Source organism: Dermatophagoides pteronyssinus, unplaced genomic scaffold (genome assembly GCF_027571235.1).
Source record: "Dermatophagoides pteronyssinus isolate colony J.1.1.1.1 unplaced genomic scaffold, Derpt_VIB-CSIC_2022.12 sq0016, whole genome shotgun sequence".
NCBI classification, from domain to species: domain Eukaryota; kingdom Metazoa; phylum Arthropoda; class Arachnida; order Sarcoptiformes; family Pyroglyphidae; genus Dermatophagoides; species Dermatophagoides pteronyssinus.
The window spans coordinates 50789-76662 of NW_027461540.1; the positions used below are offsets into that span (position 1 = coordinate 50789).

The following is a 25874-nucleotide window of genomic DNA, read 5'->3' on the forward strand; positions in this document are numbered from 1 at the left end:
TATAAATCAACAAGTTGCAATCCAATCAATCAATACTGTGTGCTTGTCAATAATTCGTTCGAAACGAATTTGATTAAATCGTTGATTTTCTCTTTCATTTTTCGTTGGTTGTGTTGTGGTTTCAGGTTTCGCCAAACGTGCAAATGCACACAGACAAATGTAATCTTCTTTTTTTGTTACAAATCAGATATTTTTCCATAAGGCAATAGTAATAAATATTATCCACATTTCAATTGACAAAGTCTATTTGATGCCATAAAAAAATTTTGATAATTTTTTTTCTATTTGCCGCAATAAAGTTTAGTAGCTAGGATAAAGTTTTTTTTAGTTTGCCTTTTCATTAGTATACCACATTGCTTTTTCGAATCACATGTCCATTGTGGCGTATAGCGATCATCATTAGTGAATTAGCAAAGATGGATTTAAACCATAACGACAATCATAATAATGATCCATTAGATAGGTAGGTGTGTTGATGATTGGAATGTTTCAATCAATTCTGATAAAATTTCTGTCAATATTCAGATGGCATATGATTAAAATTGTGTTCATTTTACATGGAATTTCCGCTTTGCTACCATGGAATATGCTTATCAATGCAGACAGTGTAAGCTTCGATTCTATTTCGACTTGATTGACCAAATAATTATCATTTGCCATTTTAGTATTTCGTCGATTACAAATTGGTTCGCCCAAATCAAACAATGATGACCAACACTTTTTCATCGGACCATATCGATGCCGGAATGAATATAACCGAAATTATTCATTCGGATATTTTGGAAAATTATCGTCAAAATTTCCTACCTTATTTGAGTACAGCATCCAAAGTGCCAAACATCATCTTTCAATTGGCCAATCTATTATTCTGTTCGAGGTACGTTCGATTGATTGATTGGATTTATAATTTGTTTGTTTGTTTAGTCCAAGATCGTATCGAATTCGAATGAATTTAACATTTCTGGTGCAGATAGCATTGTTTATCATAATGATTGGTTTGGCTTTTATCGATACCAGCGAATGGCCGGTAGTGTTTTTCTGGATTACAATGATCATTGCCATTCTATTCAATACGGTGAATGGAATATTTCAAAGTTGCATCTATGGATTCGTGGCCAAATTCCCGATGAAATACATTAATTATGTTACATTTGGATTCAGTTTCAGCGGAACGATAGCATCCATTTTTCTGATTGTATCATTGATGTTATCACCACATCCTCGAACAGTGGCATTATATTATTTTTCATTTGCAACCGGATTTATGATTTTATGCTATATTAATGAAATATTTCTTCTTAAAAATGTAAGTTTTACCAAATTCCAAATCTTATTTCTCCAACCAATCATGCTCATCAAATCTTTAGCTCTTCTTTAGACATTATTTCTATGGAAATGATTCAAAAACTTTGACGAAAAATTCTCCAATCACAAACAATTTGCAATTAGATCCAAATGTTCAACTGAATAACGGCTGTGGCGAACAAAATGATAAATTGACAATCAAAACTTTTAAATTTGTTTGGAGAAAATGTTGGATTCAACTATTGAACACAGCTCTAATTTATTTTTCATCCTTTGTCATATTTCCGGCTATTCAAGCGGCAATCAAACCGATCGATAATTTGGTTGATCAAAAATTTTTCGCACCAATATTTTGTTTTTTATTTTTCAATACCTTTGCCTCCATTGGTAATTATGTGGCGGAGAAACTACGTAAACCAAAACCATCGGGTCTAATATATTTAGTAGTGCTTAGATTTTTATTCATACCATTCTTTTTATTCTGTAATTATATTCCTGATCAACGAAAGTGGCCAGTATTGATCCAAAGTGATTATATTTATATTATTGGATCGGCATTATTAGCATTTTCCAATGGCTATACATCTAGTTTAGCAATGATGTATGCACCGAAATCAGTGCCCGAGCAATATGCATCGTTGAGTGGAATGATGGCATCAGCCGCCGTTATAATCGGTAAGATTTGCTTTAAATATAGAACAAAATGATAATCATTCCTCTTTACATTAACATTGATTCAAATAGGCATTATCGTTGGAGTTCAATGTTCCATGCTATTTCGTGCACTTATATCATAGACAAGATTATTTCTAATATTTATCTATTCGAAATAATCAATAATCAGTTTATTTCAATCAAATTTTTTTCTTGCTAATTCAATAAAATCTATCAATTCAAGTAAATGAGTGAAGAAAAGAGCATGCTCGCTCATAAGTGTGTTTTGTCATCATTTTTTTTTTTTTTTTGAATAATTTTTGAAAGAACGACCGAATGGCCAAAATCAAACTATTAATCGTAATGGGCCCAAGTGGTTGTGGTAAGACAACAATTGCCCAGGCATTAGCCAATCGTCTAAGTGATGGTCAATATGTGGAAGGTGATCAATTGCACCCACAATCCAATATCGATAAAATGTCAAATGGTAAAATTGAAAAAGAAATGATTCAGTAATCATGTGATGATAATGTCCAATCATCCTCATTTCAATGATAAAAATCAATATTTAGCAATACCACTTGATGATGATGATCGTTGGCCTTGGTTACAATCCATCCGTCAACATTGTGAAAACAATGCCATCCAACAAAATGATAATCATTATTTGATTGTAACATGTTCAGCGCTCAAAAAGATTTATCGTAATCAATTACGACAAATTCAACATTTCGAATGGATTAAATTCATTTTTCCACAAGGATCACAGCAATTGATAGGACAACGAATTGAGCAACGAAAAGATCATTATATGAAAGCCAATATGTTGCAATCACAATTCGAATGTTTCGAACCACCGATCAATGAAAATGATGTGATTGTTGTCGATATCGAGCAATCAATCGATATGATTATCGATGAAATTCTTAATAAATTGTAAAACATTTTATTTTATATTAGTTTAAAGTTTGAATTATTTTCCATGATAATTTACAAGAAATTCCTCAATGTTTGAACCTAAAATTTTCTAAATAAAACAAAGACAATTTTAATATTCATAACATAACAATCAATCTATTTTACCTCAACTTTTGTATCCATTACTGGTGAACGTTTATTGATTGTTGTTGCTGTTGTTTGATGATGATGATGATGATTGGAAGAATCGCCGCTAAAATGGCCCGATATTTTTCTCTTTTTTTGTTGTTGATTGTTGTGTTGCGTTGAATTATGATGACCAGTAGAATTTTTAATATCCGATTTACGTCTATTAATAGAAGGCGATTGGTGATGATAATCACTACTGATCGATGATGGCTGATTGGAACAATCTTGATTGATTTTTGAATCCTGAATTGCAATTTTTGGCTGTCTTTTACCTCTACTCAGAATACTGGGAACAGTTCGCGGTGATCCAACCGTTGATCGATTCGATTGTTGGGAAACACTATTGATTTCTTGGACTGATGATTTGTCATTATCAGTAATAATCGAATCATTAGCAGCGGTTGTTATCTTCGTTGCATTCAAACTAGAATCATTGATTGTTGTTGATGTTGATGAAAGTTGCAAATTGGATGAATCCAAATAATAGATTGTTTCCTGTGTTGCCGTTGTAGCAGCAGCCGCAATAGTAGTAGTAGGATATGTTAGATAAACTAAACCTTGTTGATCACTCCATGCTGTGATTGTTTGATTGTTATTATCTTGAAGAAGTACCGGTCTGGTTAGAACATTTGTAGTCGGTGTAGGCGTTGATGACCAATTCTGTATGGATACTATTTCCACATTATTATTATTATTGACCATTTGACTATTCAACGTCGTTGTTGTTGTTGATTTTTGATCATTTAGTCCATTACCATTATCATTATTATTGATGAATGAGGATTTTACCGGAGCATCATGATTGCCACCATGATCATCACTGACTAATTCGATAGTTGTTGTCAATGCTGTTGGTTTATTCGCGGTTGCTGTTGCAATTTTATTATTATTGAGTGTTGCATTTTTGATCGATTCTTGTACTTCTCTTTGTTTATTATTAACTCGACTAAATTTGTGATTTTGAAGAATTGGCTTAATTTTCGTCGATGATGATGATGATGATGATGAACAAATACTACTTGTTGCAACAAGATTATTGCTGGTGGTGGTAGTGATCAAATTAGACTTATTGTTATTAGTAACATTTGATCGATTATTAGTTAAAGATAATCTTTCCGGTGTTTTCAATTCGTTGATAAGATTCTTCACTGGCACCATGGATGAATTTTTTTGATGTATTTTATCGACATTAGATTGCTGATTGTTGTGATTAATATGGATTGGTGTCATAAAAACATTGGGCGTATTCAATGATGATGAATTGGAAGTATTACTTGGTGTATTAAACGTTGATGATTGACATTTGAATGGTGTGTTGGCAATTTCTTTCTCAACAACTATATGTACAAAATTCTGAAATTCAGGCTCTTCGGCTAATGAACTTAACAATTCGTCCATTGTATCGGGTGGCAGAAGATCTTTTTCAATATCACCAATTTTATTCGAATCGATTGCATGATCGGTTGTCAAACAATGTTGGGAATTTTTAATATTTTGTTGTTCTTGTTGCTGTTGTTGATTGATAATGTTAGTAATATTATCATCCAACATTGGTTGATCTTTAACATCGATAATTTTCTGTATAGTATTGGCAACTTTATCATGCAATGGACGATATTTTAGTAATTCATCGAATATGATTCGTGGTTGTACTTCGATATCGATTTCAGATGATTCACAAGCCAATGATGATATTGGCGATGAATTGGTGTTGGCCAACGATAGCATTTGTTGAACATTGGAATCAGATGTAAGACAATTCATTGTGGATGATGAATCCGATTGATATAGTTGTTGTTGTTGTTGATGTGGATTTGTCATCAATGATAATCGTTTTGGTGTTGCATTTTTGCGACGTGGTGAATAGGCGTTCAAATTTCTCGATTGAAGAATTTTGTGTCTAAAGTTTATCAATTAATTCAAAAGACGATCAAATTAAATGTAAAAAAAATCTTCAACAAACACTTACTTTGGTGTTGATAAATGTTCACGGTTAATGTTGTTGTTGTTATGTGATTCTAATGGAAGATTTGTATTCTTAACATTCGTGGTTTGATAATGTAATGGCGGAAAATTATTCGGAAAAGTTGTTGTCGTTGCCGATACAGTCGATTGCATTTGGTTGATATTTTGGGAAAATTTTCCATTAAGGGTTTCGGTCAATGACATATTGTATGGTTTAGTTGAATATCGAAATCCATTTTTAATTCCTTGAGCAAATTCCCGTAGATATGGTGATTCATCAAGAAAACATTGTGCTGTTCGTTGACAATTTGTTTCCAATAGATAGCCATATGTTAATCGAGCTATATCCGATGGCATAAAACATTGATTCGACATTTTTTCTGTTTATTTCTCGGACAATACTTTTTCATTCAATACCACAATCATAATCACCATCAAAATATTTATTCTGTAAGCAAGATAAACAAACAAAAACACCACAAAGTACAATTCAAATAAAAAAAGAATCGAATGAAACCAAATTGAAAAACAGTCGACAAAACAAAACAAAACAAACAAAGCCCATTCGATCAAAAAATCGAGGGAAATCTAAATGATACAATCGATACCATCGCGATTAATCGAGCCATCTATCGATCGAAAAGATCAAAAAAAATTGTCAAAATTGTAATGTTGAAAAATTCCAAACCAAGATATTTTCTTTATTTATGAATCAGATAATTATGGCTGATAATAATAATATTATATTAGTGTGTGTGTTTCCATTTAATGAGATGGGCAAAAAAATTTGATAATCCGATCCAATCCAACAATCTTTTTGTCATCATCGGGGATCGGATTAATCGGAATTTATACAGTGAAAAAATGATTAAATTAAAAATAAATTAATTTTCAAAAAAATGAAATAAATAAATAAATAAATATGATTTGATATGATTGTTAGTTAGATTTGTAAATTATAAAATAAAGTGATCATTTTGTATCACGAGAGGCAAAAAATTACGTTTTTCGAAGAAAATGAGCTGCACATTTGTCTTGTGATGAATGAATGATTGATTAAGAGTGAAACGAAAAAAAATCATCAAAGTTTTGAGTAGCGAAAAAAAATCTTTATCGAATATATTTCAAATGATTGGGTGATGTATCCCATCGTTTTCGGGTGAAATAAATGATTGTAAATATGTACATAACCAACAGGAAGGCAAACAATATGGCCATTGCATAGATCGATGTTCGTGATGCACATTGTTGCTGGTGTTGCAATGATAACAAATTCAACATGACCGAATCGTTTGTAGAATCTAATTCAATTCAAATGATAAAATCATAAGAGAATAAAAATAATTCAAATAAAACTTACTGTTCATTTGATTAAGATTTTCATTGACATCCAGCACAAGAATTTCTTTACTCAAAGTCATTTCCTCATCACCAGTATCCTGACTAGATGATGGCATTACTGAACGACGGCGTCTTCGTCGTCCCCATGATTCAACATTATCTCGGCCAACACCACATATGACTGGTTCACACTTGCCAATACAATATTTAACATTGCATTGAAATATTACACCGTAAGATTCGGTAAATCGGAATGCTTCATAACTACTTTCCAAAGCATTACCAACTTGGTAGAAACTTGGAAATATTGAATTATCAACAGGACAGCTACACAAACCAATCAAAATTATTATCAATGTCATCATCAGCTTTTGCTTACCCATGCTCGTCGATAATTTCGAATGTACTTCGTGAATCTTTAGCCATTGCAACGCAACTACGGGCAAATATTCCATAAGGTGTACTTTCGGGTATTTCGATACGGAATGATAAACGATCACCAATTCGAACGGTTGATGCTTCGCGACCATCACTACCGAAAATGGTAATTTTTGGCAACGGTGCTTCTGGAGCCGATGTGATTTGTAATGTATCCGGATCTCTGTAGGCAAAAAACGGCGGTCAATTCTATCATCGAAATTAAATCAACAAATTACCTGACTGGCATCATTCCGAATGTGACATTTCTGGATGTTGTTTCATATGTACATCGTACATGATAAACTTTATCCGCTTTGGTCAGTACAACATTATGATGTTGCAGAACAACAGTATTGGTATACATTCCACCTAATGATTGGGTATTACAATCTTGGCCACCCAATGATATATCCAATGTAAATTGTTGACTATTACGAACATTTAGATTACATGTTTCACTTCGACCCAATGCATAGATACGGCCATGAAATGGTCGACTTGTTTGTACGTTCACAACAATTTTCGTATCGGTACATTTCAATGCAACATCATAACAAACACCATATGAATCACATGATGGCTCAATTCCATCTGCTGATTGTTGCGGTATTGTTGGTACATTCGATATGGTCGATATTGTTGGTGGCATTGTTGGTATCGTTGATATTGGTTTATTACTGCTACTTATCATCGGTAACGATGATGATGATGATGATGATGATATCATCGATGTTGTTGTCATCGACATTGATGATTGTTGATTTTTATTGGTTGTGTCATCTGAAAAACATCATGATCAATCAAAAATGATGGTTATTATCCTTTTCGGAAACTTACTTGCACAACCAGCTTCGAAATAAGTAGCACTCGAATCACCACTATCCAATAATGGTATTGGACTTGGCGTTGCAAATGTATCCAAACCATCGGGAAATGTTTTATGATCCAAATGATACAATGCACAATTTGGTTGTCCAGGTTTAAAACTTGGCCGATAAAGCACCGAACGACAAATAAATTCATTTTCAATGGTACATGCACGAAGACATCCTCCTTGTGATTTGACCTGTTTGGTAATAATGAATGAAGATAATTCATAAACATCGTATATAAATAAAGCACATACCAATAATTCTTTATCCGGATAATAATTTAATTCAACATAATGAGCAACTTTATTGAATGCCATACCAACTTTGGCATAATCATAGATTCGTTGATCTGGGCATACTTGTTCAGCTATTCAAATAGAGGATAATGATTTTTATCATCAACATCATCATTATCAAATGCCAACAAATAATACTCACATCGAAGACAAGAATTTTCAAAATAATCAGTGCCCTGAATGTCGACAAGATCTTGTGAAAAACCAATCACCGGACTGCGACGATCATATTCACTTAGATGACATTGCAGAGTAAGATAATTAAATTCGACCGACCGACAAACAAAACGACCCTATTTTGTTTTTGATTAAATCAATCACTCAATCAACCATTCCTTCAATCAATCAATCAATCAATCGAACAAACCTCACTAAGACAAGCTGACAAACATGCTTCACGATTCGATGTATAGATGATAGCATTATCCAAACCACGCATCATTTTATTTGGAAATCTTTCAAATGACCATAAACGATTACAAAGATTATCCGAACGTAATTGCATTTTCGAGAAAAAATACATATTAACGGCTTTCTGTAATGATTGACTTGAATATGAACCACCACTATTCGCTAGATTATTATTGTTATTTGAGCCGGATATCGTTGGTTTTTTGGCTAATGTTTCATTTTGTAGTAAACATGTTGTTTCCTGTATTGGTGTCAATGGATTCACTACAAAACTGAATGCAGCTGCAGTGCAATCATCTTCATCACGACACCAACCAAGACATTCATATAATGATACATTGCGTATTGTATAATATATTGTGCCAGCATAATCACGATTTGTCATCTTGTCAAATGTTATTCGACCTAAATCAACAAAAACCAATCAATACGTTATGTATCAAAATATGTTATATATCAAAATCAAACCAAATAATTCAATATTAATAATACTAACCATAAGTAAATATGAATAAATTGGCCAAAATGATTATGATTGACAGCCAATAATTGTTGTTATGATGATGATGATTATTCCATGACCCACCAATCGACGGTAGGCCAAATAATGTCCAAATTTTCATCATGCCAAGCGATACGTCTAAACAAATGTAAAACAACAACAATTGATTCACAATAATAAACTAGATCATTATCATTATCATACATAAAATTAAACATTATTTTTGACATTAAACAAAACTAAACGAAAAAAAACAAAGATCAATGACATGATCAACCATTTTTACTAAATGTTCCGAATGTTGCCGATTGTCAATCACACCAGGGTGTATATAGTTTGGAATGATTGGTTGGCCATCACAATTCGATTCGATTCGAATTTTGACAACAACAACAAAGGCAAAAATGTCATTCTTCCATTCATTTTGCTTGTGTAAACTGCGAAATCAGATAATAATCAGATGATAATATCCATATATGAATGATTTATGGCCGGATTACCACCACCACCTCGATCGAAAAGGTGAATTAATCAAAAAAAAAGTTTATGTTTGGGATTGACATTTCCTTTTATTTCCAGTGAGATAAGTATCATTATCATCAGATGATGATCAAAACGCAAACAAAAAACCGAATAAAACAAACAAAAACATTATCTATAAATCATCCTACACACATAAACAGGATCAAACAATCAAACAATATTATGATCGGAAGATTGAGGATTTTTTCAATCAAAATCAAATTTTTTTGTTGTTTCGTTTCGTTTTGTTCAGGTTGGTTTATTGTTTTTCCAGACACCAACCACCATTTTACAACAACAATCAACATTATTATTATCTTAGCATCCTTTTTTTGTTTCCTGGCTGTCAGAAGATATCAGTTGCCAATCAATCTTTTTTCTGTGGCTAATTTGTTGTTGTTATTCGGATCACAATCGTGTTGTCCGATGTTGTTATTGATATAGCCCCATATAATTATCGCAAATCAAACAACCAACACCGAGAAAAAATAACAACATTCATAATGATAATGAACAGTGATTGATTGATTGATAGATATATCGATATCCTACCCAAAACAAAAACAATCACCCAAATGGCTAAATTGATACTTTCATCCAATTCAATTCAGTTCATTAATTCTGATTGATCAGACCAGATATCGAAACTTGCAAATTGAAAATCAATCCGGATCACTATAGGTTGGTAAATAAATTAATTTTTTTCGTTTTTCGTTTTTTGTTTCCTTTCAATCATCCAACCAAATAAACGAAAAAAAATCACCAACAAAAAAAATGTCAAGCGACACATTTTTCTAATTTCTGTAAATCTTTCTTTCTCCAATATTCAGGATTTTTTTGGTTCGAAGATATCGAACAAGTTACCATCCCTTCGATAAACTATTGTTACGGTTTGATGGCAAGATTGGGTCGTAAAAACGAATAAACGAACGAACGAATGTAAATCAAGCGAAACATTAACAAAACAAACGGCCATCAAAGGATGGATAAAGTATTTTGGCCACAACAAAAAAATTTAAATAAATTTTTTTGCTTCTCTTTTTCCCGATCGATCGAAACAAAAAATGGTCATTAAATTTCTAAAAATCAATTGGTAAAGTTTCATTGCACACACTCAAATCGAATGATAATGATGATATAATTTCGAATGTTTTCGATGATGAAAATGGTGTGTGTGTATTAATCAATGAATTTTAATTCAATCAATCAATGAAAATAAAAATAGTTACCTCTTTATTGGAAATTGATTGATTGATTATCACAATAATTTATTGATGATTTTTTTCTTCAGAAAATTCTAGATTCCACAATTTTCGTTGCACTTGTTGATGACGATGACTTGGATGATTAAAACATTTCAAAGATGATGATTATGATAGAAAAATTTCAATGTCAAGGTCAAGGTCAATGCGAACCACCTCGAAAAAAAATCACTACACAAAAGAAGGCTTCAAAAGTAAGGAAGAACATCCAAACACATAACCATCATCAAAAAATATCTACCATTATTGTACATTGCACATTATCATCAATAACACCAAAACTTAACCAAAAAATCATTATCATTTCCAGATATCATCATCCGTATTCAGATATGGCACTTTCGCTCTGGCTTTTTATATCGATCTTGAATTCTCTCTCTTCCTTCCTTTGCTCAACCAGAAATACAAAACAACAAAGTAAGGTCAAGGTGAATGTGCATAGAGAATAACGGGATTCCTTCCTTTTGTTACCCTTATACTAACCATTTTCACAACAAAAAGAGAGCAAAAGAGAAAGATAGAAATGTCAGATGATAGCGGTAAAATTCCCCATCTCTATTGCCCATATCAAACAAGTATCTATTGTGTTTTGATTTGGTTTTTGTTTGCAACAACAACCTTACTTAGGTAGTTGTGATTGGGTGATACGGTCTCTCGGTCAATTTGGCTGGCCATTCTTTTTTCTCTCCTTTCTTTCTTTCATTCATTCATGTCGCCAATTGATAATGATAATAATAATAGTGATCATCATCAATGATGATGATGGCGAATGTGAAGCAATATCCACTGCTAATGGGAGGTGATATTCAATTCAAGTCAGCTTGTGTCAGTCAGTCAGTGAGTCACTGTGAATATTTTTTCTTTCTCTTTTTGCTGCAAAAAATATATTTTTTTTGTCCGACAACAATGAAAAGAATTCAACAATTATATTTGGCTTTGGTGCCCATCCATCCATCCATCTCTCTTATTTCCTTATGATGATGATGGTAAAGGTTAGTAGAAAGAAAGAAATTAAGGTTTTTGTATAAGGTGTCGTAAAAAAAATAAAATATTTTTCGATTTTTTGGGCACCGGTTTCCATGATGATGATGATGATAATGGTGATGGTATTCTAAAAATCCGAAAATCTATCCATCCGTGTATACCCCAAACCAAACCTTACAACCGAATGTGGCTATGGCTATCATTGTTTATTATCATTTCACCAACAACAATATCAATCTGAGAAGCAAATCATTATTCATTTTTTTGTTCATTCCTAAAGGAAATCAAACATTGACTGACTGACCAAATAACGATATATAACTCGACAAAACAAAACAGAAAAAGGGTAGCATCATTATTATTATTTGAATGGAATGATTATTATTATTGGATTCGAATGTTATGTTTATTTTCGAGATTCATATTTACATTCATTCATAGAATGAAAAAACAAAAACCTAAACTTAAACAGTTCATTTACTTATGTAATCATCAAACTATAAGGTAGACAAATTATCAATGTCGTTCAGACATATAACGGTGACAATCTTTCCACCATTATTATTATCATTAATTTTTTTGATTGTTTGAAGAAAAGAATAATTATATCCTGTTTTGGTTGGTCAGTTGGTCATCCAGAAATCACTGGAATGGGGATGGCACCATTTTGTTTGAATAATAATAATAATAATCCATTGAATGACGGTTGACATTTAGCTTTAATCTGACCATTGTTTGTTCGTCAGGTTTGAAAAAAGTATGTAATATTTTTTCAAGGTTTTCGGGTATAACAAAAAGATCATGGTAAACGATGATGATCATTATCATTTACAATAATCTTTTGCTCAAAAACTTACACAATCACCGTCATTATATTTAACTTGTTGTAGGTCAGTTCAGTTCTTCATCTCATTTCCAATGTCAATCATTCATATCACTCATTTCAGTTTAGTCAGTTTAGTTTTCATTTTCTCAATCTCTTTTCCTGCTTGATTGGCTAGAAGAATAGAAAGGAAATGAACAAACGAAGAAATGAGAATAGAAAACTTAAAATATAATTAATTAAAGAAAAAGGCAAAACAAAACTTAATGCAATTTTCTTTTTCTTCAAGGAGAGAGAGATTGAGTAAAAGATCGATTTGTCATTCGAAGTAAACGAAATTCTCTTGCCAACAATGGTGATCATAAACAATTAACTAAGCCGAAAATGTCTAAATTCCGAAATGGATGTCGGATGATAATGAAATGAATGAATGAAGAAAAAAACTGGACTAATCGAATCCACCACCACCACCATTCACCATTCACCATTTGTCTCTTGACCAATATATTTCAAGCAAAACAACGAAAAAGCTTAGGTTTGTGAATTAATGAATCAATGTTTTGTTGTTGCCTGTTCTGTTCATTTCTTTGTTCTTTTTTTCATTTTTTCTTTTTGTTCATCTTCATTTCCATTGATTTATATAGGCAAGGAGTGCCCCTCTTGTGTGTGATTATCATAGATTCAAATATGATTATCGGCTTTAAGAGATAGTGCCATCATGATGATTTTTTCATTTATTCATTCATTCATTTTATTCAATCAGGTTAGTGGAATATCCCCGTATAGTTATGTGAAGGTCATAATAAAAAAGGAATTTGCAATGATGAATGCCGCCGCCGCCGTTGGTAATTAGAGCACCACACATTCTTTTTGATCATTTTCACACACTAACCGAGTTTATAATCAGAAAAAAACAATTGTTATATCATCATCGTTTTGTTTGCTAATTAGCACATTTTTTCAAATAAAGATGACCCAAACAACAACAAAATCAATCAAAATCAAATTTCCAACCAACAATGATGATGACAAAATCCAAAGAATATTATCCATTTTTCTCTCATGATAATGATCGATAATGAATGTTAGAAACAAATTGGAGCAAAAAGATGAACAAAAACATATAACAATAGAAAATTCATGGCAATCAAAATGTCTTATTGTTATTGTTGTATGGATTGTAGTATTAGATAATGATAATGATAATAATGATTCTACCCTATCCACATTTCCTATCCACCTACACAAACATCACTTCAATATGGATAACATCAATAATGATCCATTTCTAATGATCCTTATCCATCAGATTCTAACATTCAATCATCACTAAACACAAAAAACATGGACATAGATTTTTTTCTCAGAACATCATGACCATCATGATCATCATTATCAAAATATGTTTTTTGTTGTGTGTTCGACATTTAATAATGATGATGATCATCATAATGGATAATGTGGGATTAATTCGTGTGTGTTGGTGGATGCGGATGCGAATGACAAAATGATGATGATAATGATTATTTGACAAACAAAAATGTCGTGAATTTTTTTTGGCAAACAAAAATTTTATTTGAATTTTGATTGTTGGCCAAGAAATTTTCCAAAAATAGGTAACAGGAAAAGAAAAAACATTGTTTCCGAAAACTTTCCAGGAAAAAATGACCGAATTTTTTTGTCGTCGTCTTTGGTTCTGGTTGAATGAATGATCAAATCATTGGCTATTATCACCATCATGGTGATATGGGGTTTATTCTCGACCGACCAAAAAAAACTATAGTGATTATTATTATCATTCAAGAATTTTCAATAAACGGCCTATTGACAAAAACATTTAACACAGATATTCCCAATCATGATCATGATAATGATAATAATGGTGATTATTATCATTCAATGATGACAGATTTGACTTACCCTAAGTGTGTGTCACAACCTGACTCAAATCAAATTCAGGTCACACATCCACCAGCCGAATTTACCAAATAAAATCAATCAATCAATTTTTTTGTGTTTCATTTTCGGTTGAGCAAACAAACTTTAAGTTGAAAAGTAATCTTTGCCTGTCAACATGCCAACAACAACAAAAAAAAAGAATCGAAATCGGTCATTCTTTTTTCTGTTGGAAAATCCAAAGTTTTTTCGATCGATTCGTTACTTATCACTCTAATAACAACGATAATAACGGTGGTGAGTTACCTCCATAAATCCTTGATATTTGTCAAAAAGATCATCATTATCATCGATGTGAGAAAAACAAACAAGCAACACAACAAAATGTATCCATCTGATCTGATCAGGCAAACTATCACAAAATACCAAAATCAAATTGATCGAATTGAAGAAAAATATTCAAATATTTATCAAACCAAACCAACCAAACAATTTTGGTTGGATGAGTGAAGTAACCTAGTTTTTTGAGAAAATGGGATTGGGAAAATAGAAACTTTTTTGTTTTGTTTTGATCAATATCAATTTGATTGTTCGAGAATTTAGTTTAGTTTTTTCGACTTTGAAAACTAAACTTAAAACCCTATGTATGGGAAAAAACCAAACCATCATGATGATGATGATCGAATCAAATTAAATCAAATCAAATTGAATTGAAAAGAAAGAAAGAAATAGAATCCCTTTTAAATATTCGTTTGATATGAGAAAATTGACAACCAAACAAAAATGTGAATTGGGTGATTTTCAATCAATGAACAAATCAAATCAATTGATTTTCCATCAATGATCATCAATGACAATAGAATTTCGATAATCTTTTCTATTCCATTCAACAAAGACGAGGGTAACCCAATCACATAATGGCCAAAACTCATCATAATCATAATTTTGTTTGATTGCCTCATCATCAAATGAATGGACACACCGAGAGAAAGAAAGATGGGTTCAAAATGACCATTCTTTTCATTTATTTTGTGATTCGACAGCAACATTGACCTACAATATTCATTGTGATAAGCCAATCAAATGCTTTTTCCTCTTCTTTAAACGAAAGAATATTTTTTCAATTGTCCATTGATCATTATGATGATGATCATGGTTGATTATGATCATCAACCACAACAAAGCATCCTTCAATGATAATCGACCACAATTATAAAATCTATAGATGATCATAATGCTGATGGTTATCGTTATGGTGGTGGTAGCAAGCGAAAATTTTAAAAAACCGGTCAATTTTTAGTGGTAATTTCTTCTTCATTTTATTTACTTCATCATCATCTTTTACACCTGTCAACCGATCAATTTTCGATCCATTGATGTGTAAATAAATGAGAAAAATATGGATGAAAAAAATGAAAAATTTTCACTTTGTCAGATTTTTGATAAAATGAAAATTTTTCCTGATTGATCTGGAGCATTTACAGTGTCTGACAGAATGGCTGGCCACAAATATTTCATTTATGGTCTATTAAACTTGTATGGATACATTTGCCACAATCGATGGATAGATACATCATCCAATCAAATCAAATCAAATCGAATCGATCGATCAAATCAAAAAATGACCAGGATTATCATTATTATGTCGTTTGAACAATTTTTATTCAAAAAAAGGTACAAATTGCCGGTGCCAAAAACGAAAAAAACGAAAAATGAAAATAGGACACACACACCATAATCACATCATAATGGAAAATGGATCGATTAGATCAGACAGATATCGATATGATGGTAGATCATTTATGGTGATAATAATAATAAAGATTATAACATCATATCAATTTGATTTGCAATGATGACATCTAAATTATATTTTCTATATTGATTTGTTATATTCTCTTTCTCTCTCTCTCAACTAAATTTTCATTTTTTGCAGCTAAATGTACAGATACAATGTTTAAACTTGGTTTGATAATCAAAATCAATCCAATCAAAAAGAAATCATCAAACTAACCAATCAAACCTTGATATTTTTGGTGTGACAATCAATGATAAGATCTATTCTGTTGAAAAAATCAAAATCATCCTTATTATTATTTGGTTAGATTTCAATTATTTAGGAAAATTAGTCCAAATCTCGATTGAATGAATGAGAGAATCGAGGCCAACCAACAAAATACAATCACTATGTGGAATCATTATCATTATTTAAAGAAAAGGATGATAATGATGTTGATCATTGTTGTTGTTGCTAGAAATAAATTATGCAATCATAACCCTCTATGTTATATTCCAACCAAAACAATCGATGCCTAGTTTTTTTTGGTTTTTTTTGGTCATGCAAATATTCATTGTCGTTTCCTTTTCTTTCGTTCGTTCTTCATTCTTCGCTTGGTTGTTTCTTCAAAAAAATGTTTGAATTTCCTCGTTGAATGAATCAAATGAATGAAAAATAAATTCAAATCAAGATCGTGATGGAAGATTGCTTTCAAACACACAACTGTCAATATAGGTGACAATTGTAATCACATCCCCTACATATCTCTTGGTTTTTTTTGCTTTGCTGCAAAATGATGGCCAAAACAATAGCCACTGAAGGAAACAAAACAAAATGAAATGAAATGACGATGATGATCGCTGTTGTTGTCGTCAATAATGATGATAATGATAAGTGTGGTAAAAGAATTGATGACATCAAACGAAAATACCTTTCGATATCATCATTATTATCACTATCATTGAGTGTTCAAGATGACAAACAGTTAATTATTATTAGACATCCGTGAATGACATGACATGATGAGTAGGATGAACATTGTCACATTGTTCCTGGTGCACTATCAGATTGGATGTTAATGATAGCAAAAAGAATCAATTGTCAATCATAATCATCATTAACCTGCATGCTATATATCGCTATCTACCTACAATCAAAATCCAAACATCATGTCACAAACACACAAGTCAGTCATGTCAAAACATTACCGACATGACATTTCATCGCACACACCGGTAGTAGTGAATTCAATCAATGAAAAAATTGTCAAAGTTCAGATCGTGGTTTATGGATTACCCAGCAAAACAACAACAACAATATTCCTTTTCGTAGAAATGACAATCAACATTTGTCCGGACCGAAAAATGAATGATATTTTTTAAAAAACATTAATATTAATGCCAAATATGAAAAAATGTGGATGAGATTAACAATAGTGTTTTTGTTTAGTGTTTGGTTGATCAGATGAATGAATGAAAATGCGATCATCATCATAATAATAATTTATAGTGTCTTTTCCCCATAAACACACACAAACAAACATCCAGATTAATCTTAATCTTTTTCTTTTCTTCCTTCCGTATTTATGTTTTTTAAAGTTTTATAACCTTACCTAATAAACCAAGAGGGAGAGAGAATCATGAGAATTTTATGAACAAAACACAGTGGCAGTTACAAAAAAAACTTGTCATAAATAAATCATAAACTAAACCAACAAACGAAAAAAAAGTATCAAACTTTTTATGATGTTTCCAACTAAACAAAACAAATAAAAAAATGTTCATCAATTTCCTGGCCATTTTTTTCTTCGTTCAGAAAAATATTTCTTTTTTTTGAATGGGTGTAACACTATAGTTTGAAAAAAATTGTTTTTCGGGCAATAAAAATACATAAAAAGGGGCCAATGAATGATTAAAATACAATATCATTTCCATATTTCGATAATCAAAAAATCAATTTTTGAATTAGAAAAAACATTAAATTAAGTCAAACTTAAGTCAATTTGATATTTTTTAAAAATCAGAACATTTCGACTAATTCGATTTTGTACAACCTAACCTCACTCCACTATGAATCACAGTCATAGTCATGGCCATCAACCTAACCTCACTCAACTATGAATCACAGTCATAGTCATGGCCATCAACCTAACCTCACTGAACTATGAATCACAGTCATAGTCATGGTCATCAACCTAACCTCACTCAACTATGAATCATAGTCATAGTCATGGCCATCAACCTAACCTCACTCCACTATGAATCACAGTCATAGTCTTGGCCATCAACCTAACCTCACTCAACTATGAATCACAGTCAATAGTCATCAACCTAACCTAAAGTCAAAAACATCAGAAATTGATTAATATTTAGTAAATGAATAAATTCAAAACCAAGAAACAAAATAATAATAAAAAACAATGACAACCAAAAAAATGATGATGATGTGAGGCACTTTAATTTGTTTCATTTGCCGAATCCACATCCTCATTCACATTCACATCATTATTATTATTCACATACAATCCTCTATCTTCATACACGCAACAACAACCATTACAATCCAATCCATTCTTATTCATCAAATAACAAAAAGACTTTGCTTAAGATGGTTTTTTGGCAAAAAAAGAAATTAGGCTAACAACAAGCAAAAAGATAAATTCATTCATGAAAAAACAACTTTGACTTTGTTCAAGTTGGCTATATATCAGGTCAGTAGTGTTTTTGATTTTGCTATTCATCTTCTGTCTATCTGTGTTTGAATATAATGGGGATATACCCATCCCATTATTATCATTATCATCAAATTATCATTTTAGAATTAGTTAATTAAGACAATAATTAACACACACACACATCAACAACAAGCAAAACTGTATTTGATTAGATTAATATTACGGAACCGGAACTAAAATTTCCACAGTCAAGTGGAATGGCCATTGAGCAACAAGAAAAATCAAATTTTATCCTATATAATCATATTATTAGAAAAAACATTATTCCATTGACTAGCATTGCTATTGGATATAATACGAAAAATCAATATGATAGCCAAACAAACAACTAATATTATTCTCAATGGGAAAAATAGCTAAAAAATTCACACAAGTGGTGATTGAAAAATCGAACCAAAAAAATTATTGATTACTTTCAAGTGAATTTCTGAAATTCTCATACATAGCAAATAGATCACCAATATATAAAATTAGTAAGTAGTCAAAATCAAATCAAGTTTTTACTGATTGAATGTGATTGATGTGTTTGTAATATGAATGTGTTTGAAATGATATCATCCAAAATAATAGTGTTTCAACACAGCATTTTTGCATAACATTTCCTCATCATCATACAATCTATTCACACAATATTTGTTATTCACTTCAACAACAACAAAATGATGATGAGAAGATTATATAGCTTTTCAGAATATTTTCACCATCATTATCATCATCATTCCAATATTTTTTCTCAAAGAAAAAGAAAAATAAAACATTTTTGTTTTTTTACATTTCTGCTACAAACACCGGCTGTCGAAAAGACAATCATGATGATGATGATAATGATGAGAGCCATAGACAAAGACAATAGATAATGATGAAATGATCATCAGCATCATCAATAACAAAATAACCAGCCAACAAAACAAAATCAACAGCTAAAATTATCCTTATCTTTTGTTTTTGGATGGTGTCATTTGTATTTCATTGAATGAAATCTATGTCAATCAAACAAATTCAATTCGATTGGAATGTTATCGGATGATGGTGATCACTACCAATAAAACACACACACTGGAAAGAGAAAAGAAAACATAAAATATTTCATTTCATCTAAGTGGCCAAAACAACAAGCAAAACAATGGCATTCAAGAAGTAGATATTATTTATATTTACCCCCTTTATTATCATCATGAAACAAAATTCGGTGACAACCGAATATCCTCTCGACCATCATCATCATCATCATTTGGTCATGCTATTCACTCATCATCATCATCCATTCTATTCATCATTCATGATAACAAATACCAAATGAATGAATGAAAAACTTAATCTTCAAAGCTAAAATGACCTGGTTAATATTTTTTGTCTTGTCCCGTTATTTTCCTCACATACATATGTACACATACTTGCAACACACACCTGGAAATGCAATGATATTCTCAACGACAACAACAAACACACGAAACATGACGAAAAACTAAATCCGGATTCATTGTTGTTGGATGATGATTCAATCACCATACATATATTATTGTGATACTACTTTCACAGCCAAAATAACCAAAGTATATTTCGTTTTGTTTGTTTGCTCTCAAGAAAGTCCTGGTCAAACAGTTGTTGTCCAACATCAAACAAAGACACACGAGAGCGAGAATAAGCGTGGGTTTCTTTTAAATATTGATATTAGGATAATATATCATTCAAATATTCATACCATAAGATGATGACAATGTCAACAGCAAACATATATTCGTTTCTTTCATTTGATTAGATTTGCTTAAATTTTCATCATTATCAATGCGAATCGTATGACTTGTGATGATAATAATGATGATGATGATGATGATGGATACATTGTGTTTACAATGACAATTATATGACCATTATTATCGAATATCCTTTAAAGAAACCAATTGTTTATGATTATGATGATGAATATGGTAAATTTGTTCAATTTCATTCAAACAAACAAACAAAACGATGGTCGATGACCACATGATTGAGTTAAAATGTCGTGTTTGTTAACATTGTTGGTATACACGGTTGAACAACCATGAAAATGATGATAATAATGATTATTATTGTTCATACAATTCTCATACCCTTCATCACCATCATCAACAACAACGAGTGTATGATATTTTCAACGACAATCGTCCAATGATATGTGATATGATCACTGCAAAAAAATCACATTTTTCTTCAATTTCCAAACCTAAAACAAGATAAAATGATTCGTCTTGGTCGTACTACCCATCGCTAATTGGTCATGATCCTTGGTTATCTAAATAAATAAATAACGAACAAAAGGAAATAATTGTTAGTTTATTAAATCTGATTAGATAATGTTGTTACCTGGTCAAACTGGTCATTGTTTGTTGAGGAAATATTAAATTGTTTGGGCGTCGGATAATCGTCGTGCTGGAAGATTATTAATAACCGAAACAAAAAAATCTTAAATGATGCTCCGATCGGAACACACAGAAAAATGGCAGTAGTGCTTTTTTTCATTTGGTAGTGCACACTAATGAAAAAAACACTGCCAGCTGGTAGTTTACACTGCTTGTTCGTAGCTTTATTTTAACTGGTAGCACACTACTATCAAAAAATCATAGCAATTGGTAGTAGACTATACGAATTGGTAGTGTCGTACCATTTGAATATATTGAAATACCATGCCATTTGGCAGTATAGTCTACTAATTGGTATTACACTACTATCAAAATGCTATACTGATTGGTAGTGTGTATACCAAATACTAGTGCACTACTTTCAAAATGCCATAGCAATTGGTATTAAAGTATACACTACCATGATAACTGCAGTTGGTATATGCTAATTGTAATTTAATAATTAATATAAATTATTTTTCTTTCATTTTTGTAATTTCCTTCAATTTATTTTATTGTACTTTAATTCTTAATAATAATAATAATATTTAATTCATAATAATAATTGATAATAATAATATTTGATTAATTATAAGATTTTAAAAAATGTGTAAATGTCTGTGTGTTCATTGCATATGATGATAATAATAATAATTGATAATAATATTTGATTAATTATAAGATTTTAAAAAATGTGTAAATGTCTGTGTGTTCATTGCATATGATGATAATAATAATAATTGATAATAATATTTGATTAATTATAAGATTTTAAAAAATGTGTAAATGTCTGTGTGTTCATTGCATATGATGATAATAATTTACAATTTTATAAAGAGGCCGAGAAAAACAATTATATAAAGATACTACAAGAGAGTTTATACGATTGACAGTCAAATTAGAATTTGATCGTTTAGATCTTGTTTCGATCCATTCTAGATTCTTATATATCAATCAATAATTCATCCAAACTTAATGTAACATATAGAATGAATTTTTATTAAATAATTATTATCGATGATAGTATGAATTCAATAATAATAAAATTAAATAAATAAATAAAAAATAATAATGTCGATGCGTCAAACTTTGGTGCTATCCCAATCAATCATCGTCAAAATGAAAGGATAAAAACAAAATGAAAGGATAAAAACAAAATGAAAGGATAAAAACAAAGTGAATGGATAAAAACAAAATGAAAGGATAAAAACAAAATGAAAGGATAAAAACAAAATGAAAGGATAAAAACAAAGTGAATGGATAAAAACAAAATGAAAGGATAAAAACAAAGTGAATGGATAAAAACAAAATGAAAGGATAAAAACAAAATGAAAGGATAAAAACAAAGTGAATGGATAAAAACAAAGAATCAATCTAATAGAAGTAGCAAATGACCAAGGCGAGTTTCTTCTTGATAAAAACGTTTCAAGGTTTAACTCAACCAGATTCACAACAAACATAAAATTCGATACGAGAAAAAAATGGAAATGAAATTAATGAAAGCGAATTACAAATGCTTGATTATCATTTGTTTTGTAAATATAATCGTTAATATGATAAAAATTCAAATGATTAACAATGCAATTTTGCTTATGAAAAGTGATTTTTTCATAAATAGATAATTTGTCCTGATTTCTTTCTTCCAACCAAATATTTCCTCTAAGGAAAAGTTGTTTGGAATCCGGTTGAATCAAAAACTCCTTACCTTCGATCCAAACTTTAGGTTTGAATCCTGGAGCCTTCAATCTTCTAATAACGTTTTTACCAAGAAGAAAATCACCTTGATCATTCGCAACTTCTAGATTCAAGTTGATTGATTCTTGTTCAGTAATAAATGTTTTTTTTATCCACTTTTTTTTGTCGATGATTTGTTGGGATAGCACCAAAGTTTGACGCATCGACATTCGATTGGACAATGTCTTAGCTGGGGATACCCAACAATTCATCACACGACCGTATTTTTTCGATGTCTGATGACATCGTTCGAATCTCATCGAATTCGACAAAAACAGAGGGCCGAATTTTAAAATATTATCTGCATAATGCAACAATTTGTGGAGTTTATATGTTACACTGAGTTTGGATGAATTATCCTTAACGATTGACACATATGAATCAATGATGGATCTACTCAAACTTTTCATTCGATCAAGATCTAAACGATCAAATTCTAATTGGCCTGTCAATCGTATAAACTCAATAGTGTCTCTATACAATTGTTTTTCTCGACCAGTTAAGAATGTGTTGAATTCATCGAAAAACACGCATGCTAGTCGCATGAATGCTTCACCACGCTGTTTGATTTTGAATTGGAAATTAGAGATAGTGTTTAATAAATGGAAAAAAACTCACCAGCATTCCGGTGCCATATAACTTTATTTGATCATTTTTTTCAAAATCAATAGACACTTTTCCATGATAGAATGGAAATTCTTCTAATTTTGTTTTGACGATGATTTTTGATAAATTTTTTTCATCATTATCTATCATCGGAAAGATTAATAGATTTATAATTTGTTTGATGCAGCCCTCTGAAATAAAAAAATAATTTAATTAAGTCTAATTGAATAATAGAGAATTACCAAATAAATCATGAAAATAATCTGGGGGCATGATATTGTACCGAGAAATACCGTCCAGTCGTGTCAAAACACAAGGTTTAGGTTCTCTAAAGTCATATTTATGACAAAATAAATCAATATCACTACCAGATGAATTGATGATTGAATGCGACCTTATGTTTGCATAATTTTCAAATTTTTGAAAACAATCTCTACATTGACTGCTTTTTCCAAAAGACAAAGGAAGTCCCAAAACTTCGTGTTGAGCAAGATTGTCACAAATTACGCTTGAAAGCGTTACATAAATCTTCTCATTATAACCATCGAAATTCAATCCATTAATCTCTAATTTTTTCATTTCATCAACAAATGGATTTAATATTTTATTCATCACATCTGTAGTTGGTTCAACAGGCCTTTTAGCTAATAAAAACATAAATATTTGGCCACGTTGGGTTCTTTCGATAAACGGAAGATTTGATATTGTCATGTATCCAGCTAAGAATTTTCTCCCGGTTATGCCCATAAATGAAAAATCGTCCAATGCAATCTCAATTCTTAATTTAGCTTTTAATCTTTGGAATAATTTATAGTCCGTAGTATCTAATTCATTTTTAATGAGAAAATGATTTCTTTGAGGTTCAGGAATGAACATTCGATCTTTTTCTTTCAATATTTCGGCAATCAAAAATGGATGTTGAGCAATAACATTTTTTATAATTTTTGTTATCGAAAAATACTGGATTTTTAAGTTTGGTATTATTATCGTAATAGGTTTGATGTGATTTTTTTGTTGGAAAAGAAATTGTTTTTGAAGGTAGCTACTACTACAGTATTTTTCCATTATATTTTGGACGATTAATTTTTTTTTCCGTGCCATTATAAAATATTTGGCTACAATAGTTCCATAAGCAACAGCATGTTTATCGGCTATCGATTTATTCACCTTAGTTCTGATGATTTCCGATATAAAATCATCAATTAATTTTTTTTCCTCTAGATTGAGACGAAGATTGAATTTTAAAAATTAAACCTTAATCATTATAAAAAAAATTACCAGGTGGTAACACTTCAACATTTTTAGCATAAAATGAACTTGTAATTTGTTCTTCTTCATCATTAAATGAATTCGAAAACAACTCTTCAATAGCTTTTAAATCTTCTTCATTTTCATCAGACGAAATATGAAAATCCGTTTCATCAAAAATTGTATCTGAATGGTCATCATTATCATTAAATCGACAAGAAAAATCCATAATTGATGTGTTAGAATCAACCGAATCAGAACAACATGGTTGTTCATTTGATGATCTAGCATAGGAATGTTCTTGATTGACATCAAATTGACAAGAAAAATCCATAATTGATGTGTTAGAATCAACCGAATCAGAACAACATGGTTGTTCATTTGATGATCTAGCATAGGAATGTTCTTGATTGACATCAAATTGACAAGAAAAATCGATTATTGATGCATTTGAATCAACCAATTCAGAACAACATAGTGGTTGATCTATTTCATGATTGTCGGTGGATGATAAATCATTTTGTTCATCGATAATTAAAGAATTAGTTATAGATTGTTGAATATTCGATGCTTGTTGCGATGATTTATGTAGCCAATATTGTTCACTTATAAAAAGATAATCATGTCAATATTTTGTATTAAAATTTATCAATTTTTTATTTACCGTCTTTCCTTGAAATAAGTAGGATGAATATTCTTTATATGTCTATGCATTGAAAATGCGGTGGATAATAGAGTACTACAATCTCCCAGTGGACATTTTTGCTTTGGAAATTTCCTGTCCGCTTCTTCGTTTGATCTTGGTTCGCCGCGGCTGATCAAGTTTTGATTGTATCTTCTTTTTTCACGGAAATTTTCCAAAAAAATCTGGAATGGAGTTCCTATTAACTCTTCGTAACGTAAATATTCGGGTTGCTGAATTGAATCCATTTTAATTCTAATGATTACACAAAATTTCCAAATAATAATAATAACTTTTAATTGATCTATACGTAACTTCGTATTTCGTATTGACACGTCTTGATAGAATTTTTTTA

The 25874-nt window shown here is 30.9% G+C and overlaps 5 protein-coding genes and 1 long non-coding RNA gene across 10 annotated transcripts; 3 read left to right on the plus strand and 3 right to left on the minus strand.

The window, feature by feature from the left end:
- Positions 1–36: 36 nt before the first annotated feature.
- Positions 37–2207, plus strand: LOC113792745 (equilibrative nucleoside transporter 3-like). The gene is made up of 6 exons (XM_027342673.2): positions 37–463; positions 526–607; positions 666–877; positions 925–1306; positions 1368–1980; positions 2050–2207. Exons 1-6 carry the CDS (start codon positions 417–419, stop codon positions 2100–2102), a joined length of 1389 nt encoding a protein of 462 aa, XP_027198474.1. The 5' UTR covers positions 37–416; the 3' UTR covers positions 2103–2207.
- An 88-nt stretch (positions 2208–2295) lies between these two features.
- On the plus strand, positions 2296–2911 carry LOC113792753 (putative gluconokinase). Its single transcript, XM_027342683.2, has 2 exons — positions 2296–2446; positions 2532–2911. Exons 1-2 carry the CDS (start codon positions 2296–2298, stop codon positions 2897–2899), a joined length of 519 nt encoding a protein of 172 aa, XP_027198484.2. The 3' UTR covers positions 2900–2911.
- LOC113792737 (uncharacterized) lies at positions 2878–5594 on the minus strand. Its single transcript, XM_027342662.2, has 3 exons — positions 5036–5594; positions 3043–4966; positions 2878–2986 (listed from the first exon to the last, which is right to left on the minus strand). The coding sequence occupies exons 1-3, from the start codon at positions 5404–5406 to the stop codon at positions 2933–2935; spliced, it is 2349 nt and encodes a 782-aa protein (XP_027198463.2). The 5' UTR covers positions 5407–5594; the 3' UTR covers positions 2878–2932.
- Positions 5595–5711: 117 nt separating this feature from the next.
- On the minus strand, positions 5712–21376 carry tyn (trynity). Of its 3 annotated transcripts, none has more exons than XM_075822320.1 (11): positions 21215–21376; positions 21075–21143; positions 8868–9011; positions 8328–8776; positions 8103–8253; positions 7919–8031; positions 7630–7858; positions 7029–7572; positions 6752–6973; positions 6392–6699; positions 5712–6332 (listed from the first exon to the last, which is right to left on the minus strand). In XM_075822320.1, exons 3-11 carry the CDS (start codon positions 8995–8997, stop codon positions 6142–6144), a joined length of 2337 nt encoding a protein of 778 aa, XP_075678435.1. In that variant the 5' UTR covers positions 8998–9011; positions 21075–21143; positions 21215–21376; the 3' UTR covers positions 5712–6141. The 3 variants fall into 3 exon arrangements, with proteins under 3 accessions (XP_075678435.1, XP_075678434.1, XP_027198464.2); XM_075822319.1 differs by having other exon boundaries at positions 20962–21143; XM_027342663.2 differs by lacking the exons at positions 21075–21143; positions 21215–21376 and adding an exon at positions 20574–20725.
- On the plus strand, positions 9007–15065 carry LOC142645632 (uncharacterized). 3 transcript variants are annotated; one of them, XR_012846719.1, is made up of 6 exons: positions 9007–9395; positions 9453–10076; positions 10226–10563; positions 10687–10851; positions 10968–12999; positions 13109–15065. It is a non-coding gene; the product is annotated as an uncharacterized LOC142645632 (long non-coding RNA). The 3 variants fall into 3 exon arrangements; XR_012846717.1 differs by having other exon boundaries at positions 10687–12999; positions 13109–15063; XR_012846718.1 differs by having other exon boundaries at positions 9649–10076; positions 10687–12999; positions 13109–15062.
- A 499-nt stretch (positions 21377–21875) lies between the features above and the next one.
- Positions 21876–25832, minus strand: LOC142645634 (uncharacterized). Its single transcript, XM_075822322.1, has 5 exons — positions 25502–25832; positions 24868–25442; positions 23832–24806; positions 23602–23780; positions 21876–23543 (listed from the first exon to the last, which is right to left on the minus strand). Exons 1-5 carry the CDS (start codon positions 25765–25767, stop codon positions 22743–22745), a joined length of 2796 nt encoding a protein of 931 aa, XP_075678437.1. The 5' UTR covers positions 25768–25832; the 3' UTR covers positions 21876–22742.
- Between the last annotated feature and the right edge of the window lie 42 nt (positions 25833–25874).

Excerpts from the sequence above, each read along its gene's own strand:
- LOC142645634 (XM_075822322.1), bottom strand. The coding sequence starts at position 25,767 with ATGGATTCAATTCAGCAACCCGAATATTTACGTTACGAAGAGTTAATA. Across the intron at positions 25,443-25,501 it reads ACTTATTTCAAGGAAAGACG|TGAACAATATTGGCTACATA; the intron begins GTAAATAAAAAA and ends TCTTTTTATAAG. Across the intron at positions 23,781-23,831 it reads TTATTTTCATGATTTATTTG|AGGGCTGCATCAAACAAATT; the intron begins GTAATTCTCTAT and ends TTTTTATTTCAG.
- LOC113792745 (XM_027342673.2), top strand. The coding sequence starts at position 417 with ATGGATTTAAACCATAACGACAATCATAATAATGATCCATTAGATAG. Across the intron at positions 878-924 it reads AATCTATTATTCTGTTCGAG|TCCAAGATCGTATCGAATTC; the intron begins GTACGTTCGATT and ends TTGTTTGTTTAG. Across the intron at positions 1,307-1,367 it reads AAATATTTCTTCTTAAAAAT|CTCTTCTTTAGACATTATTT; the intron begins GTAAGTTTTACC and ends TCAAATCTTTAG.
- LOC113792753 (XM_027342683.2), top strand. The coding sequence starts at position 2,296 with ATGGCCAAAATCAAACTATTAATCGTAATGGGCCCAAGTGGTTGTGGT. Across the intron at positions 2,447-2,531 it reads TATCGATAAAATGTCAAATG|CAATACCACTTGATGATGAT; the intron begins GTAAAATTGAAA and ends ATCAATATTTAG.
- tyn (XM_027342663.2), bottom strand. The coding sequence starts at position 20,622 with ATGAAAGAAACGAATATATGTTTGCTGTTGACATTGTCATCATCTTAT. Across the intron at positions 9,012-20,573 it reads GACATTGTCATCATCTTATG|ACGTATCGCTTGGCATGATG; the intron begins GTATGAATATTT and ends ACATTTGTTTAG. Across the intron at positions 7,859-7,918 it reads ATCCGGATAAAGAATTATTG|GTCAAATCACAAGGAGGATG; the intron begins GTATGTGCTTTA and ends ATTACCAAACAG.
- LOC113792737 (XM_027342662.2), bottom strand. The coding sequence starts at position 5,406 with ATGTCGAATCAATGTTTTATGCCATCGGATATAGCTCGATTAACATAT. Across the intron at positions 4,967-5,035 it reads GAACATTTATCAACACCAAA|ACACAAAATTCTTCAATCGA; the intron begins GTAAGTGTTTGT and ends GATAAACTTTAG. Across the intron at positions 2,987-3,042 it reads TAATGGATACAAAAGTTGAG|AAAATTTTAGGTTCAAACAT; the intron begins GTAAAATAGATT and ends TGTTTTATTTAG.